The 18,822-nt window shown below is 35.9% G+C and overlaps 1 protein-coding gene across 1 annotated transcript; it reads left to right on the top strand.

Moving 5' to 3' along the window:
• The first annotated feature begins 6,606 nt into the window (after positions 1-6,606).
• On the top strand, positions 6,607-14,395 carry LOC130457164 (actin-related protein 2/3 complex subunit 1A-like). Its single transcript, XM_056816121.1, is given in 1 exon segment — positions 6,607-14,395. A coding segment is annotated over 1 exon segment (1,113 nt). The 5' UTR covers positions 6,607-10,017; the 3' UTR covers positions 11,131-14,395.
• The last annotated feature ends 4,427 nt before the right edge of the window (positions 14,396-18,822 follow it).

Here is an 18,822-nt window from a genome sequence, read left to right on the forward strand (position 1 = left end):
GAATCACAGCTAAAAAGTGTCTGAGGTCAAATTTGAACCCAAGACCTACTGTTTCCAGATCTGACTCTATCCACTGAGCCACCTAGCTGCTCCCTTCCTAATTTTATACTTGGATCTTTTCCACTAGAATATATGTTTCTTGTGTGTACAGATTGTTTCATCCTTTATATTTGCATCAGCAACATCTAACACCGTGCTTGGCACATAAAAGGTCTTAAATAAATGCTTGTTGATTGATTAATTAATTAAAAGTCAGAAAGCGCTGAGTTCAGTTCCTGCCTCTGACATGAGTGATATGAGTGATTCTGGCCAAGTCACATTAAGTTGTCAGTTCCATAGGCTACTCTAAACGTTGTGTTAAGGATCCATTTCAAATCTGTATTGATAGGGAAAGCTTACTAGGGATTTCCTTGTGCTAGTGAAATTGTGGGCCTGCCCTAACACACACACACACACAAATAAATAATAAGTACTAATTTGCCTAATACAGTGGGTTTCAGAAAACAGCTTAGCAAAGACTCCAGAGATTCCGTGGAGTAATTCATTTTTATGAGTAGATTTTGAGCCCCCTTTCCCAGAGCCAACCTTGCTAAGCTGATCCTCAGGGATTCAAGATATCCCAAGGCTTTGAGATGTCTCCTCCAAAGCTATTTACTCAAGCTCCACCCATTGTTAGAAGCCAATGATTAGTGCCCAACTTCCATTTAAATTTGCTTTTACAAAAATATATTTACTTCAAAAGGGAAGGGAAAGAGGAAAACAATAAACATTAAATACTGTTGTATTTGTTGTTCAATCATGTCCAATTCTTTGTGCCCCCATGAACCATAACTATCCATGTTGTTTTTTGACAAAAATAGTAGTTTGCCATTTCTTTCTCCAGTGGATCAAGATACAGTACTATTTAAGTGCTTTTTACAAATTTTACTTGATTCTCACAACAACTTTGCAAGATAAGTGTTATGATGAACCTCATTTTCCAATTAAGGAAACTGAGACAAATAAGTTAAGTGACATCTAGGGTTCCAGAGCTAGCAAATGTGTGAAACTAGATTTTAACTCGTCTTCCTGACTACAGGCCCACCCATCTGTCCTTTGCACTACCAGTTGCTTCTGTTTACTTCAAAACATAGCCACAAAAACATATATTTTATTCAATACCTTGAGGAACACACTTGCCTCTGAGGAATTGGGCTCCAAATTTATTTCAGTGTTCCTATCAAGTTCATGTCCAAAGACAGCATCTCTACTGCATGAGTTCTTATCTCAGTTACCACTGGGTTAGTGATCCATAGGTCTTTAGCGCTCCATTTCTGGGCTAGCTGTATTATCTGACTTGGACTCTTGCCTACTAGATTCCTGTATCTCACCCTCCTCACTTTTCAAAACCATCAAGGGAGTGGCAGAGACACTACTCCCTTTCTGGAATGTAATAAGTGAATGAGTCACCAATATCCCTTATGAGTGAAGCCAACAGCCAATAAAAGAATTTTGCTCCTCAACTAGTATTTAGCTAACCTGACTCAGTCATAGAACACCAATGCGTGCTCCCCCATCTCTCCAAATACCTTATAGGTCATGACATTTCTCCCAGAAACTGGTTTCTAAGGTTCTTCACATAAAGAGATGTCAGCCCAGGTGCTCTGCACATGGACCAGGCCCCCATTTCATCAAGATGAAATCTGCCTCCCGTTGCTTCTTGACCTTTGTAGTCAAGGAGAACAAGTCTATTTGTTGTACTTGTCCCTAGGATTGTCTTCAAACACTCAAGAACAGCTGCATATGCCTGTAAACCTTCTCTTCTGCACCCTAAACATTCCTAGTTGCTTCAGCCGATCCTCATATCGTCAGAGACATGGGGATCTTCCCTATCCTGGTTAATTCTCTGGATATTCGCCATTTTATTTCTATTTCCAAAAAATTGTAGTTTCCAGAACTAAATATAACCATCAAATGTGGTCTGGTCAAGACAACCCTTTATTCAATCTCTTCTCCAGAAGATTGACCCCTCCGGCAACTTCACTATACCTAATCTTCAGTCTTTCTCCATCTACTGCTGCTTCCCTGCTGCCTACAAACAAGCCTATGTCTCTCCCATCCTTAAACAAATGCCATTTGATATTTCTGTCTCCACTAGCCATCATCCTTTATCATTCCAACTTCACCTTCATGCAGGCATGCAGCATAGCAACAGCAATAAGTTAGGAGAGGAGAATGCAACTGTCCCTGGTTTGGCTGGAAACTCAGGATGCAAAAATAAATACAAGGTAGTTAGGGAGGAAGGGCACTAGCAATTGGTAGGATCAGGAAAGGATTTGTGAGGAAGGTGGTGCTTGAGCTATCTATCTTGATTGAAGTCAGTGAATCTATGAGGTAGAGGTGGGAAGAAACTACATTCTAGGTCTTGGGAAGAGTCAGTGAAAAGATATGAAGACTAGAAACAGAGTCCCATGTTTGAGGAACAGAAAGAAGACCCAGTTTGGCTGGAATGTAAGGTGCTGGAAGAGGAATTCTGTATAATGTGTAATTAAACTTGAATGTTAAGTTTGGGCCAAGTTAAGTTTTAAAAGCCAAAGAAAGGGGTTTATAAATGCATTGTACTGTTTTTCGTCCCATCAGTTCATAATGTCTTCCCATGTTTCTCAGAATTCTTCATGTTCATCATGTATTGTCATTGATTTCTAATTTTTCTCCCAGACTTCTCTCTCCAACCCACCTGCCAAAATGTTTTCATTTTTAAATTTTACTCATTTATTTTAAATATTCATTTCAAATCTAGAATTCAATTCCAAATTCCTGCCTCCTGCCCCTCCCTCACCCATTTAGATTAAAAGCAATACAATATCAATTATATAGGTAAAGTATTTTTTGTAAAACCTTGTCTTTTGTCACAAAATTAATGCTAAGTGTCTATTTTAAGACATAAGAGCAGTAAAGACTAGGCAATTGAAGTTAAATGACTTACCCACAGTCATATAGCATGAAGTATCAGGAAATATATCTCCATTTTAGCTGTATTGGGGGCAGGGGAGCAAGCAAAATAAAGTCAAGAAAGTATGATTCATTGTACTAAACTGTTCATCAGTTCCCTCTTTGAGGTGATTTGCATTTTTCATCATGGATCCATTAGAATTGTCTTGAATATTTGTATTGATCAGAGTAGCTAAGTCTTTCACAATTACATGGCACAGCTTGTTCAGCCATTCCCCAATTGACAGACATACCCATAGTTTCTAGTTCTTTGCCTCCACAAAAAGAATAGCTATAAATATTTTTGTACATATTGGTCCTTTTCCCTTTTAAAAAATTTTTGTCTCTTTGGGATATAGACCTAGTAGTGGTATTGCTGGAGCAAAGGGTATGCACAGTTTCAAAACCCTTTGCGCATAGTTGCAAATTATTCTCCAGAATGGTTGGACTGGTTAACAACTCCACCAGCAATGCATTAGTGTACCTATTTTTCCTCATTCCCTCCAACATTTGTTATTTTCTTCTGTTATGTTATCCAATCTGTTAAGTATAAGGTATTACCTCAGAGTTGTTTTAATTTGTACTTCTCTAATAAATAGTTCTTTAGAGCATTTTTCATGTGATTATTGATAACTTTGATTTCTTTATCTGAAAATTACCTGTTCATATTCTTGACCACTTATCAATTGGATGACATTTATTTTATAAATTTGACTTAGTTCCCTCGGTATGAGAAATAATGCCTTTATAAAAGAGAATTGCTATAAAATATTTTCCCCCAGTTTTCTTCTTTCCTTCTAATCTTGGCTGCATTGATTTTGTTTGTACAAAACCTTCTTAGTCTCATGTAATAAATTTATTCATTTTGTTTCCTGTGATCCTCTCTATTTCTTGTTTGGTCACAAACTCTTCACTTTTCCATCAATCTGACAAGTTTTTTCATGCTACCCTAATTTGCTTACAATATCACTCTTTGGAACAGCTTGGTGGCAGAGTGGGTAGAGCACCAAACTTGGAGTTAGGAGGACCTGGATGCAAATGTAGTTTCAAATACTTTCTGGCCATGTGACCTAGCTGGGCAAGTCATTTAACCTCATTTATCTAGCCCATACCCTTCTGTCTTAGAGTTGCTACTAAGAAAGAAAGGATTTTGGGTGTGGGGGAAATTATATCACCCTTTATATTTAAATCGTTTCCCCATTTTGACTTATTTTGGTTTACAATGTGAGATATTGGTCTATGCCAGTTTCTACCAGACTGCTTTCCAGTTTTCCCCGTAAGTTTTGTCAAATGGTGAATTCTTACTCCCAAAGCCTGATTATTTGATTTTATTAAACACTATATTATTATAGTCATTGTCATGTATTGTGTACCTAATCTGTAGCACTGACCTATCACTCAATTTTTTAGCCAATTCCAGATTGTCTTTATATTTACTTCTCTATAATATAATTTGAAATCTGGTACTGCTAGGATGCCTTCCTTCACATTTTTTCATTGATTCCCTTAATATTCTTGACCTTTTATCCTTCAGATGAATTTTGTTATGTTTTTCTAACTCTACAATTGTTTATATCTGTATTTGTAAGAAAAGCATTTTGTAGTTATAGTAAAAGAATTCTTAGATTGGTCTTGAGAGGTATATTCCCAAATAGTTTATGTCGTCTGCAGTTATTTTAAGTGAAATTTCTCTTTCTGTCTCTTTCTGCTAAGTTTTGTTGGTTACGTACAGAAATACTGATGTTTTATGTGAGTTTGTTTTATATTTTGAAACTTTACTAACATTGTTAATTGTTTCAACTAACTTTTTTAGTTGCTTTTCTAGGATTCCCTATAAAACCATCATATCATCTGCAAAGAGTGACACCTTTGTTTCTTCATTACTTATTTTTATTCCTTCAACTGTAACCCAGATGGGGATAATGGCAGTGGAGTTGTCAGACTGTATGACTTTGTTCCCAGCATTAGTACAGTGTTCTCCTCTATTTGACCAGTTGCCCTATCCCCTTACCATCTTTGGCCCAAGAGGTCCAGAAACTGCTACTCCTATTGTCACCATCTCTAAGGCTCCCTACTGGTATTGCTGCCATGTGGGTTCTGGGCCAGCCTCTCCCCCTTGTGTTATAGACTTTTTCTTGTGACCTTGTAAGGTATATTGGGCAGAAAAAATGTCTCAACCTGACCTTTTGTTGGCTTTACTACTCCAGAATTCAATTTGAAGCCTTAAAGTTGTTTGAAGGGAATGTTGGGGGTACTCAGGTGTAGTGCTTCATCTGCTCCAAAATTATCTTTGTAAGGCACTAGTCTAGTCATGTCACTCCTCTCCTCAAAAGTCTTTAATGGCTCCCTATTCCTTCAGAGTAAAATATAAATTTCTCTGCCTAGCATAAAAATATCCATGATCTAACCCTACCTACCTTTCTAGTCTTCTTTCATAATTCTCCTCTTCTCAAAACTTCCAAATAGAGAATGCAAAATTATAGTTATAGTTCTTCAAACTCAACATTGTGTCTCCTATATCTTTAGATTATTAAAAACTTCCTGATCCCCATTTTTCAAAAAAAAGTTGAACATATACACATGACACATACACAAAGTATGGTATAGAAATATTTCAATTCAACAGAGGAACAAGTGGAGATTGGAGTTGGGTGTCATTGTCAAGTGACAGGTTAAAAAAAAAAGAACTAGAATCTAAGCTAATACCCCATAATTGGAGAATATTCTGAATTCTGCTGAAATTTGAGGTAAGGTGATTGGCCCTATTTGGTCTTGAGCTAGGATTCCTGCATTTTTGTATTAATTTCTCTGTCTTGAGCATAAGCACCCCATCTTTGAGATTCAGAGAGATAGGTCTTCAGAGCACTTTCCAGTGTCTCAGGACAGAGTGCTAGAGACATTGGAGGTTCCAGATGCTGTAAAGATCTCTATCTTATTGCTACCATACAGCATTGATTATCACTGCTTCTAATCACTTCCAAGGTTTCTGACCATTGTGGGACTTTCTGAATCCTGGGACTTTGAGAGGGGCAGGGAGGGTGAGCCTCCACTGTTGCTGCTGCCAGACAGAGCAATGAAGGCTATGTATTTTCTATTTCTGGTCATGCTGGTACTTGCTTTGCTGGATGATTCTTCCTTCATATTTTATGTGGACTTCTAGTTATAGGGATGGAAGAAGTTATTTCCTATAATTTTTCATTGAATTTTTTGACCATACTAGTCTAGTGTTTCAGGTTTTGACTGTAGTAAATATGTGGAAGCTGGAAGGTCTGCCTCCTTTTAGATGACCAGTTTGGCAGGAAGTGGTAATGTTGGTTTCATTATCAACTTCTGAGGTAAAAAGGTGTGGGGTGACAGGGTTAGGTGAGTATGAAGCTGGGTAAGGAACAAAATTTGCATAGTGTCAGGGCAGATAATGAATGAATGAAAAATAATTTATTTAGCAAATACCATGTAAAAACCTATGCTAAAGGCTAGATTCATATTAAAAAATCAAGACAGACTCTAATTTTAAGGAGCTCACTTTTTAAATTTTTAAAGTCTTTTTTATTTATTTATTTATTTATTTATTTATGTTTTTTTATTTTAATTTACAAAATTTAATTACAAATTTTACAAAACCAAATAAAGCAAGCATTTCTATATACAAAGAAAAAGATTACATATAAAAGAAATCACAAGTCTCTTCTATGTTTAGTTTACTTCATAGCTACATTATAAGCCCTGGCCTCTCCCACCCTCCCTATATCATATAAAGTATCTCCCGGTTGACCAACATGTTCATACAAATTAAGCCTTTCATGTTTCCATCTTTCACTCTTTTCACTTTTAGGTTATATTCACAATTATTCCAGTATTAATTCTCTTGCTGTGTATAAGGTTCTCTTGGTTCTACTCATTTCATTGTTCATTATCCTGTGTAGTTCTTTCTAATTTTTAAAAAAATTAGCCTGCCTATCATTTCTTATGGTATAATATTATTCCATCACAATCATATATGACAATTTGTTTAACCATTCTCCAATTGATGGGCATCCCCTCAGTTTCGAATTCTTTGCCACCACAAAGAGAACTGCTATAAATATTTTGGAATATATAGGTTCTTTCCCTTTTTCCTTGATCTCTTTGGGAAATCAAACAATGGTATTACACAGTTTTAAAACTCTGGGTATAATTCTAAATTGTTCTCCAAAAGGGTTGGATCAGTTCATAGTTCCACCAAGAGTGTATTAGTGTGAACTCACTTTCTAATAGTGAAAGATACCCATTTAGGTTTTAGCTGCAAGTCAGATCGAGTCAGAAAATCTTAGTGACCCACACTATTCAACAGCAAAGCAGATAGCAATGCATCTTCTTTAAGTTTATTTCTACTAATAAAAATTACATCCAGTTTGGATGTTTAATCATTCACCAGTAAAGAACTTTGATTTTGAGAACTTTCTTTTCTGGTTCTTCAGTAGCAGTGATTCCTGAGAAAACAGTACTTACAGAAGTAAAGTGGACAGGTCAAAATTTCCACAAGAGGTGATTGCCTGAATAATGTCTTTAGAGTAGAAAAATCCACAGTCACACCTCCTCTTGAAGATAGACTTTAGTACAGTGATATGAGAAATGTCCTCAGGTACATGTGGAGATGGGGAGGGAAGCAGCCTGGCCCTGTGTCCCTCTGGCTTTCTAATAATGAACTCTGGTGAAGTCTGTGCCATGATGATGAATGTGCCCACAGAGAGAGCTCTGAGTGCTCCTCGGGCATGCATGCCATAGATTTGCCACCATAGCTTTATTAGAATCTCTATAGTCTGACTAGTCATAGAAGGATAAAGTATATTTAGGGTGCTTTCTCTCCAACCCTTAGGCAGATCATCTCCTTAGCCGGACAGCTTACTCCAAAAATATAAGTAAATTATCTCTCCCAGAGTCAAAGCTCAAGGTTTTGGATCTTGGACTCTGGACAAGTGTAGAAGGAAAAGAGGACAAAGCAGATGCTAAATCCCTGTCCATACCCTTAGATTCAAATATCCCACAATAACATATAAGTATATCACAGAATCTAAATAAATATTCCATATGTATTAAAATATTCACATCAGTTCTTTTAGGGGCATAAAGAACTAGAAACAAAATGGGTGCCTATATATTGAGAATTATTAATTATACATATACATACACATACACATACAAATAATACATATTAATGTAGTGGAATATTACTGTAGCAAAAAAAGCAAATATGAGTAATTTGGAGGATAAGAAGACATATCACCTGATGCAGAATTCAGAAAACAGTATTTATTGACTATAATAATATAAATGAGAAGAATAAAACAAACTGAACACCATTAATTAAAATAATTAGACATGGATACAGGGAAGCATTAAGAAAATGTACCTCTATCCCTTCACTGGGTTAGTGGTTCAATGTATTACTCAACTGCCTTTTTTTCTTTTCATTTTAAATTTTGGTTATAGTAACTACCTCATTGGAAATGGATGGGAAAAGAATATGGTTGGAACTGAATATTACATTTTAGAATGGTATCAATACAAATACAATTTAATTTTTTTCATGTATACAGCAGAAGGATCCAAGGTGATAGCATAGTAGAAATATTGCCAAGCTCTCTCCTACAACTCACCAGGATCTAGAAAAGAAAGTCACAGTGAGTCATTTTTTCAGTCTGAGTGAGCATAGATAGGAAAGTCTATGGATAATGGAGATGGTGAAATGCCAGTGAAACATTATAGGTATATATAATGAGTGAAACATTATAGCACAGGGCCTGAAAGAAGGATGAGGCTGTGTGCTAGGGTAAGAGGAGGCCACACACACTGAACGGACCAACCCTGTGCAGACTTGGCTACTCACTACTTAGCTCTAGGTCACAGATCCAGGACAAACTAAGACGGGGAGCTGTGCTTAGGAATGTGAGGAGCAATGGCAAACTCTAAACTTTTTACTAAACAGAGAGCAAGTTCAGAAGCAAATAGTAACTGTGTGGCTCTGACCCCAGGAGAAAAGTGGTATGTGGTAGGGAGGAAAGGGAAAAGGAAAGGATTCCACAATTTTAACCTCTAGCCCAGTCTGAAGCCTATAGCAGAATAGCCAGATAATAAATTCAGACTAAAAGAAGAGCTTGCAATCCTGTTGTGAATTAACATCAATCTACTAGAACTTTACCCAGGACAATCTCATAGAAATATGTCTCAGACCCAAACCCAAGTCAGATACTTTTAGCACTCAGAAAAGCAATCTGACTTTGCCTTGGAATAGATCATTTTGGAAGCAATGAAAACTTGCCTCAGCCAGAGGTATTTCTCATTTCCCCAAAAAAGTAGTAGTAGGAATGTAGAAGATATGAACTTAGCCTAGACATTTCATAATGACTTCCAATTCTTTAAATATATTGAATTTTTTTTCTTGTCTTCTATGTTTGCATTTCAAAGTATTTAATTTTGGAAATTTTATCAAGAATCTTTTGAAGTCTTTTCACTAAACATCATTTTCCTCCAGTAAAATGACACTCAGATTTGCTAGGTATGTTATTCTTGGTTGTAGGCTTTTCTCTTTTATTTTCTTTAATACTTTCCTCAAAACTGTCAGCCTATGTAGCCATCTGAAGTCTATAAATAAGCTGGAAAAATGAGCATGACCTCCTGACTTCTTCCCCAAAAGCTATTATGGCAAAGAGATGCTCAAAACACAAACCCAGAAGTAAATGACTCTAAAAAATATAGAAGCAAAGCCTTGAGGAAAAAATAAAAATAGCTTAAGTACAAGTTGAAATAGAATTTCTGGAAGAAATGAAGAATTTGTATTAAGATTTTAATTTTGTTTTAATAAATGAAAGCACTAAAGCAAAAAAAAAATTTGATCTGTGGGAAAAAAATTAGAAAAGGAGTATTTTGGACTGTGCCCATTTCCAGGATCCCTGTCAGCCGCTCCCTCCCGGGTCTTCCTCCTGGGAGCTTATCTTTGAATCCTCCGCTCAAGGGCTGGTCTGCACCCTCCCCATCCCAGCTTTTTCCCTTTTGAAAACACTAAGAATAATGTGCTTACATCAATTTTTACTAGAGCCAATCACCTGCCATGCTTGGAACAGAGACTGTACCCAGATTGCCCTTAGTCCTAATAATCATGAACTCCACATCTACAAGAAGAATGGGAACCAATGGATGAAAGCCCATGAACTGCAGGAGCACAATGGATACATCACAGGTATTGACTGGGCTCCCAAGAGCGATTGCATTGTAACATGTGGGGCAGACCGCAATGCCTATGTCTGGAGTCAGAAAGATGGAATCTGGAAGCCAGCCTTGGTGATCTTGAGGATTAATCGTGCAGCCACCTTTGTGAAATGGTCTCCCCTGGAGAATAAATTTGCTGTAGGTAGTGGAGCTTGACTGATTTCTGTGTGCTACTTTGAGTCTGAAAATGACTGGTGGGTGAGCAAACACATAAAAAAGCCAGTTCGTTCTACTGTCCTTAGTTTGGACTGGCACCCCAACAATGTTTTGCTGGCTGCTGGACCTTGTGACTTCAAATGCAGAGTATTTTCTGCCTACATTAAAGAAGTTGATGAAAAACTAGCCAGTACCACATGGGGTACCAAGATGCCTTTTGGTCAACTGATGTCAGAGTTTGGTGTTACTGGTAGTGGTGGTTGGGTCCATGGGGTCAGTTTCTCTGCCAGTGGGAACCGCCTCATTTGGGTCAGCCAGGATAGTACTGTATCAGTTGCTGATGCCTCTAAAAATATGATGGTTTCACAGCTGAAAACAGAGTTCCTCCCACTCCTGAGTGTGTCGTTTGTCTCTGAGAGTAGCGTGGTGGCTGCTGGCCATGACTGCTGCCCGATGCTGTTTAATTATGATGATCGTGGCCCCTTGACCTTCGTGTCCAAATTAGACATTCCAAAACAGAGCATTCAGCACAACATCTCTGCCATGGAACGCTTCCGCAACATGGACAAGAGACCCACAACCAAGGATCGCAACACTGCTCTAGACACACTACACCAAAACAGTATCACCCAAGTGTCTATTTATGAAGTGGACAAGCAAGACTGCCGCAAATTTTGCACCACTGGCATTGATGGAGCTATGACAATTTGGGATTTCAAGACTTTAGAGCCTTCGATCCAAGGGCTACGAATCATGTGAAGCTGTATTTCCACTCTCTAGCATGACAGACATTTGACAGAATGCAGCTTGAGCACTTGCATGAAGATGGGAAAGACCCTACCACAAGCCAACACTGAGAAAATACCCCTTGCAGATGTTTTGTTATTGTTGTTTTTTTAACATAATTGGTGATCCTATTGGTTTAAAAAAAATCAACAGTGATATCTTTTTGATTGGCTGTTTCATTCCATTCTTGACCAAAGCTGCTCTTTTAAGTAGTTTATTGTGGGAACTTGTCACACTAAATTAAAGGGGGATTTTATGTAAATTGTCTTCTAGAAAAATAAAAAATTTAAAAATTAAAATAAATAAAAAAGAAAAGGAGTGTTTTGTAAAATCTTACCAAACTACAAATTCCCTGAAAATTAGACTTCATGATTGAACAAAGTGGAAGAAAATGTAAGGTATCTCATAGCAAAAAATGACTGACCTGAAAAAGAGATTGAGAAAAGATAATTTAGGAATCATTAGACTACCTGAAAGCTATGATCAAAGAAGAAAATTGCCTTTATTGCATATTTCAAGAATTCATAAAAAGAAATCTGCCCATATCTCTTAAAACCAGAGGGCAAAGTGAGAGAAAGAATCTGCTGGTCATTTCCTGAAAGAAACTAGAAAAGCAAAATTTTCAGAAGCATTAAAACCAAAATCCAGAGAAACTAGGGTAAAAAAAAAAATATTGTATGCATCCAAAAATAAAGAATCCAAGTGCCAAGGTGTCACGGTTACAACTGGAACAACACTGCCCCTTCTCTATTCTTTTTTGCACCTTATTTTTCTTTGCCCCACTTTATATAGTCTTTGACTCACACTAGCCTACTAGCTGTTCCATTGAAGAGACACTCATCTCAGCTCTAGGAGTTTTCTCTGACTGTTTCTCAGTCTTGGAATGCTCTCCTTCATTTCTGCCTCCTAGCTTTCTTGAATTCCCAATTAAAATCCCACTTTCTGCAGGAAGCCTTTCCCAATCCCTCTTAATTCTAGTGACTCTTTGAATTTATCAAATACACACTTATTGTGCTCATTTGCCATGGTATAGTTCTTTCCTGTTGTTAGATTTGGTTTTCAGTCCCCTCAAAGCATTTTGTTTTTGATTGGTGAGGAAGGGTTTACATAGGTCTGAGCTATTGCTGTCTCTAAGCCGCCATATTGACGCTGCCTCCCCCCAACTGTTTTTTTTAAGGGCCTTATATATTAGACTCCATTTTTCAAGGATTCCTTATTCTATGTAATATCTAGAATACAATCACTGTTGATCAATTTCTCTATTTCTTACCAAGTACCAACAAACGACTGGCCTCTTCCTTCCCATTTTTAATTAATTAAGTAATTGATTAAAATTGTATTTAGTCAATTTCAAACATTATTCCTTGGTTACAAAAATCATATTCTATTCCTCCCTCCCCTCCCCCCCACCCTTCCCATAGCCTCGTGCAATTCCAATGGGTATTACATGTGTCTTTGATCAGAACCTATTTCCATGCTGTTGATGTTTGCTCTAGGATGTTCATTTAGGGTCTATATTCCCAATCATATCCCCCTTGACCCATGTAATCAAGCAGTTATTTTTCTCCTTCCCATTTTTTTCATTGACTTGATTGATAACTTTGAACCTTTGTGACTCAAAATGAATTGTTTTTTTTTCTAGCTCTATAAAGTAATTCTTTGGTAGTTTGATTGGTAGGACACTAAATAAGCAATTAATTCATATACTGATGTCATTTTTATTATATTGATTCACCCTATCCTATTTTTCCAATTATTTAGGTATCTTTATTTGTGGTGAATATTTTCTAGGATTATCAACTATGAAAAACTCTTCAAAGTAACTCTTTAACAAGTCAATGTTCCACCACATCTCCAAAGGATTTATGATGTGTAATGTTATGCACCTCTAGATAGAGATCTGATGGACTCAGAGTATGCAGTTTGAAGTACATATTTATTTTTTCTTTATTTTTCTTGTTATTCTCCCCCACTTTTGAACATGGCTAATGAAGAAATGTTCTACATGACTTCAAATGTAAAAAGGATGTATTCAAAGAGTGGGGATGGGGTGAAGGGGAGATTTTAGAAATGAAAATAAAATTTAAGAATCAGCTACAAAATGTTTTGTAATTGTGTTCATATAGTTCCCTTGTGTGACTTGGCAGGTAGGCTCCTATGATATTTTATACTTTATTAATTTAAGTGGAATTTCTCTCTCTGCTGGATTTTATTGGTAATATTAAAAATGCCAATGATTTTCATAGGTTTATTTTCTATCCTACAGCTTTGCTGAAGTTGTTTTGATTAATGTTTTTTAGTTAACTCTGTGGTTTTCTAATGAAACCATTATTATCATCTGCAAAAATATTTTGTTTCCTCATTGGCTATGTTAGTCTTTCAATTTCTTTTTCTTATCTTGTGATAGATAGCATTGCTAGTATTAAATAGTAATGGTGATTATGGACTTCCTTCACTTCTGATTTAATTAGAAAAGTTTCTAGCATATCTCCATTACAAATAATACTTGCTCTTAGTTTTAGATAAATATTACTTATCAATTTAAGAAAAATGTCACTTATTTCTGTGCTTCCTAGTGCTTATTTTTAAAAAATAAAAACCAGGAACATATATGGTATTTTGTCAAAGTTTTATGCTATTAAAATAATTATGTGATTTGATATTTTTCTTATTAATATGTTCAATTACAATTATAGTTTTCCCAAAATTGAACCAATTCTGCATTTCTTATACAAATTGCACCTGGTCATAGTGTATGATCTTTGTGATATATAGTGTTGTAAATCTCCTTGCTAATATTTTACTTACATTTTTTGCATCAACATTTATTAGGGAAATCTTATAGTTTTCTTTCTTAGTTTTGATTCCATGTTTCTGTGGTAGAAGGACTTCTTTACCTATTTTTTTAAATAGTAAAATTGGAATTAATTATTATTAAATGTTTTGTAAAAGTCATTTGTAAACATATCTGAACCTGGCATTTTTTTCCTTAGAGAGCTCATTTATGGGTTGTTCAATTTCTTTTACTAAGATAAAATAATGTAAATATTCTGTTCCCTGTTATGTTAATTTGTCTTTTTGTAAATATTCTTCCATTTAATTTCGATGATCAGTTTTATTGACCTATGGTTGAGCAAGATAACTCCTAATAATAGCTTTTATTTCCTCTCCATTGGTTATGAATTGACCTTTGACATTTTTTATACTAATACTTTGTTTTCTTTTAAAAAATAAAATCAGCCAGTTTATATATTTTATTGTAGTTGTTTTTTTTTAAACCACCTTAGTCTTATTGTTAGTTCAATTATTTCTTTTTTCTTTTAATTTTGTTTTGATCTAATTTGATTTAATTTTGATCTCTCCTTTGATACTCAGGATTTCTATTTTGGTATTTAATTGGAGGTTTTTGTTATTTATCTAGTTTTTTTAATTGCTCACCCAATTTATTGATGTTTTTTTTCTTTCTTTTATTGATGTGTAACTATTTTGAGATGTAAAATTTTCCCTAGGTACTTCTTTGGGTACATCCCACAAATTTGGATATGTTGACTGTTGTCAATATCTTTAATGAAATTATTGTTTGAAACACAATAGATTGTAGCTCCAGACCCTTTTTCTTTAACTCTATCTTTCTGTTTCAGGTATGTTTCTTGTAAATATGTTGCTGGATTTCTAATCCAGTCTGCTATCTTAAGTTTTAGGGGTAAACTAATCTCATTCACTAATTGTGTATTAGCTTTCATCCTATTCTTTTATACATATGTTTTCTTACCTTTTTAATCCTATCTATTCTTTAAGAACTTGTTTTGATTCTGACAACTGATTCCCTTAGACTAGCCTTCTTGTTTCACCCCTCACTTTTTTTTCTAAACCCCTTTCCCTCCTAGTTCCCTATTAGGTAAGATGAATTTTTGTACCTTACTGTTTATGTATTTTTATTTTCCCCTCTTTGTACTAATTCAGATGAGAATGAAATTAAAGTGTTACCTGCTATCTTCCACTACCCTCTCCACTATATAAACTACACCCATGTACCTCATTTATGTGAAATAATTTTCCCTTTTCTTCCTCTTAAATTCTTCTTTTTCCATTATGCCAGAATAGTTGAATCACACAGAAGCTGCTCTCAGATTTTCTATTTAGCTATGGTCTGCTCATGAGACTTTTTGAAAGTTCACTATTTTATTAAAAAATTCTGGGGGGCAGCTAGGTGGCTCAGTGGATTACAAAAGGTCCTAGTTTCAGATTTGGTGGCCTCAGACACTTCAGCTGTATGATCCTGGGCAAGTCACTTAACCCCCATTGCCTAACCCTTACCACTCTTCTGCCTTGGAACCAATACCTGGTATTGATTCTAAGATGGAAGATAAGAATTAAAAAAAAAAAGTCCTCTTTTTGGAGTAGCTAGTACCTCAGTGAATTGAGAACCAGGCCTAGAAATTGGAGGTCATGGATTCTTACCTGCCCCCAGACACTTCCTTGCTGTGTGACCCTGGGCAAGGCACCTAAACTCCATTGTCTAGTCTTTACTCCTCTTCTACCTTGAAACCAATACGCAGTATTGATTCTAAGATGGAAGGTATGGATTTTTTTAAAAGTCCTCTATTTAATAAAAGTCCATTTTTTCCCTTAAACCCCTTGAGCCCCTCTCTCCTTCTATGGATTAGACTCAGTTTTGCTGGGTAGGTTATTTTTGGTTATAATCTTAGATCTTTTGCATTCTGTAATACCATATTCTAAGCCCCTATAACTTTAAATTGGTGGTTGCTAAATCTTCTGTGATCCTGACTTTGATTCCATTGTTCCTGAATTCATTCTTTCTGCTTTCTTGCAATAGTTCTCCTTGATCTGGAAATTCTGCATTTATGCCATAATATTCCTGGGAATTTTAATTTGGGGATTTCTTTAAGGTGACTAGTGGATTTCCTCTATGACTCCTGGTTCTAAGATATCTGAAAAGTTTTCCTTTTTAAGTTCTTTAAATATGATGTCTATGTTCCTTTTTGTTGCTGCTCATGGCATTCAGGTAGTCCAATGATAATTAAATGAACTCCTTATTCTATTTTCTAGGTATTGCATGTCCTATTTTTCAAAATTTTTTAATACTTTATTTTCTTATTTCTTGTTGTCATGTGGAGTCATTAGCTTCCACTTGGTCAATTCTAATTTTTAAGAAGTTATTCTCTTCAGGGATATTTTGGACCTCTTCTACCATATAGCCATAAAGGAGTAGTTTTTTTCAGTATTATTTTATAACCCTTTTACCACTGTTAATGTTATTTTCATCACTTTTTTTGCATAGCTCTCATTTCTTTTCCCAATTTTCCTCTACTTTTATTTATTTTTAAAAATTTTAGGTCCCATCCCCCTTGAGACTGCTCCTCTCCATGCCAGAACTGTGATCTGGAACTGGGTTAACAGAGATGCCAGTTCATATTCTTTCCTGGTTCGTGGTTTTCTTTCGGATCTTTTTATGTCCTGACACTTTCTGCCCTGGTGTTCATTCTCAGTCTTCTTACCTTCCTGGACACTGAAGTGGTCCCCACTTCTTCTGTGTTGCATCCTGGTCATCCTCTGCCCTAAAGTATACCCTCTCTGTCTATCTTTCTTAGAGGCCCTTGACTGGAAAAATGACTCACTGTGAATTTTTCTTGATTTTCCTGATAAGATTCAGTCTGGTGTTTTTTCTAGGTTATTGTGGAGAAGGCATGCTGGTTGAGCTGGGGAAAAAACTGACTCCTATTCTGCTGATACTCAAATACAAAGACAGGATTAGAAATTAACATTAAAAGTTAAATATGATCAACAATCATAAGTGATTAAATAAACTGTTTATATTCTAACATGAGACAATATTTGTCTCTAACATGAGACAACACTTAGCACTGATGTGCCAGGCACATAGTAGGTATTTAATAAATGTCTGTTCGCTTCCCTTGAGATGGGAAGATGACACCTGTCCTCTCAGAATCCTATCATTAGTGGTCTTATCTAATGAAAGGCTCTTAGAAATTTTTAATTTGTTTTTAATATTTTGATGTTTTTAAAATAATAAAAAGAGAAAGGAAGAGGAATTATGGGGAGAGAGGGAGAAAAGTGGGGGAAACCCATATGATTGGGGTTTGCAGTTATATGCCATATTATGAATTGAATTCTATACCAAGAATAAGGAAGGGGGTTGGGGGAGAGGTCAATGATTGAACCTTAACCTCATCTGAACTGATCAAAGAAGGAGAGATCACACACACACAGTTATGCACAGAAATACATTTCACTCAGCAAGGAAAACAGGAAGGAAAAGGAAAGGGGGAGGGGGAATAAAATAGAGGATAGATTAAGGCAGAGATTAATCCTAAAGAAAACCAGCTGTAACTTGGTGGGGGGTAAATGGCAAATGTGCTTAAAAAAATAAGAGGATAAAAATCTATGATTCAATTCTGGGTGAGAGAAAGAGAAGAGAAATATAACAATATTAAAAAAATAATAAACCTAGAACACTAGTGTCAAGCTCATACCTCATCTCTCTGCACCCTCTTTATAAAGAGGGAGAGGGTAACAAAGAAGAAGTTTAAGGGAATAGGAGGAAAAACCACAGCAGTCAGCTGTGAATGTGAATGGGATAAACTCACCATAAAACAGAAGAGGATAGCAAAATGGTTTAGAAAATGGAATCCAACAGTACTTTATTTACAAGAAACACTTGTAATATAAAGAGTCACATAAAATTAAAATAAGAGGCTAAAACAAAATCTGTCATACTTTGCCTGAAGTAAAGACTTAGAATTTGGATTAATCCAGTGTCTATCAAGGATTCCAGGTGTATGGGATAAAGCTCCACCTACTTTCTGATTGATGATGGACTCAAGGGTGAGAATTAAAAATAAATACATGGGTTTAGTCAATTCTGGGAATTTTCTTTGCTTGACTGTGTATATGTTTTGTAAAGTTTCTTTTTCTGTTGGGGGGATAGGGTAGGGTTGTAGTGGTGAAAGGAAAATAAAAAGTAATGTTAAAATGACCAACAAATAAAAGTAATATTTTTTAAATAGATATTTTTAAAGAAATTATTGATAATTTTGGACAGTGGTTTTCAGTTGAGTGATGATGTAGCAGGAAATGAAGTTTTGGCATGAGAAAATAAAGCAACAGAGTGATTCCACAACTAGAAAATAAATTCCTTTAATTGCCTATGACACTGGCCCCTTTTTTGTTAATAAAACACTACCTCCCAGCTCTGTGTATTTTCACTGGTTATACCCCATGCTTGGAATTCTCTCTCCCAATCTTAGCCCCTTGGCTTTCTTCCAATTTCAATTCAAATCCCCCTTCTGTAAGAAGCCTTTCTATATTTCCTTTAATTCTAGTAGCCTTTCCCTCGGAGATTAATTCTAATTTATCTTTGAATGTAACCTATTACTATGTAGTTGTTTGCATGTTGTTCCCCCTATTATAGATAGTGGACTCTTTGAGGTTAAGGGCTAAGTTTTTGTCTTTTTTTAATAACTCCAAAGCTTAGAAGTGTCTGGCACATAGTAGGCATTTAAAAAGGCTTGTTGGGGGCAGCTGGGTAACTCAATGGATTGAGAGCCAGGCCTAGAGAGGGGATGTCCTAGGTTCAAATGTGACCTCAGACACTTCCCAGCTGTGTGACCCTGAGCAAGTCAT

Source organism: Monodelphis domestica, chromosome 2, assembly GCF_027887165.1.
Source record: "Monodelphis domestica isolate mMonDom1 chromosome 2, mMonDom1.pri, whole genome shotgun sequence".
Taxonomy (NCBI): Eukaryota; Metazoa; Chordata; class Mammalia; order Didelphimorphia; family Didelphidae; genus Monodelphis; species Monodelphis domestica.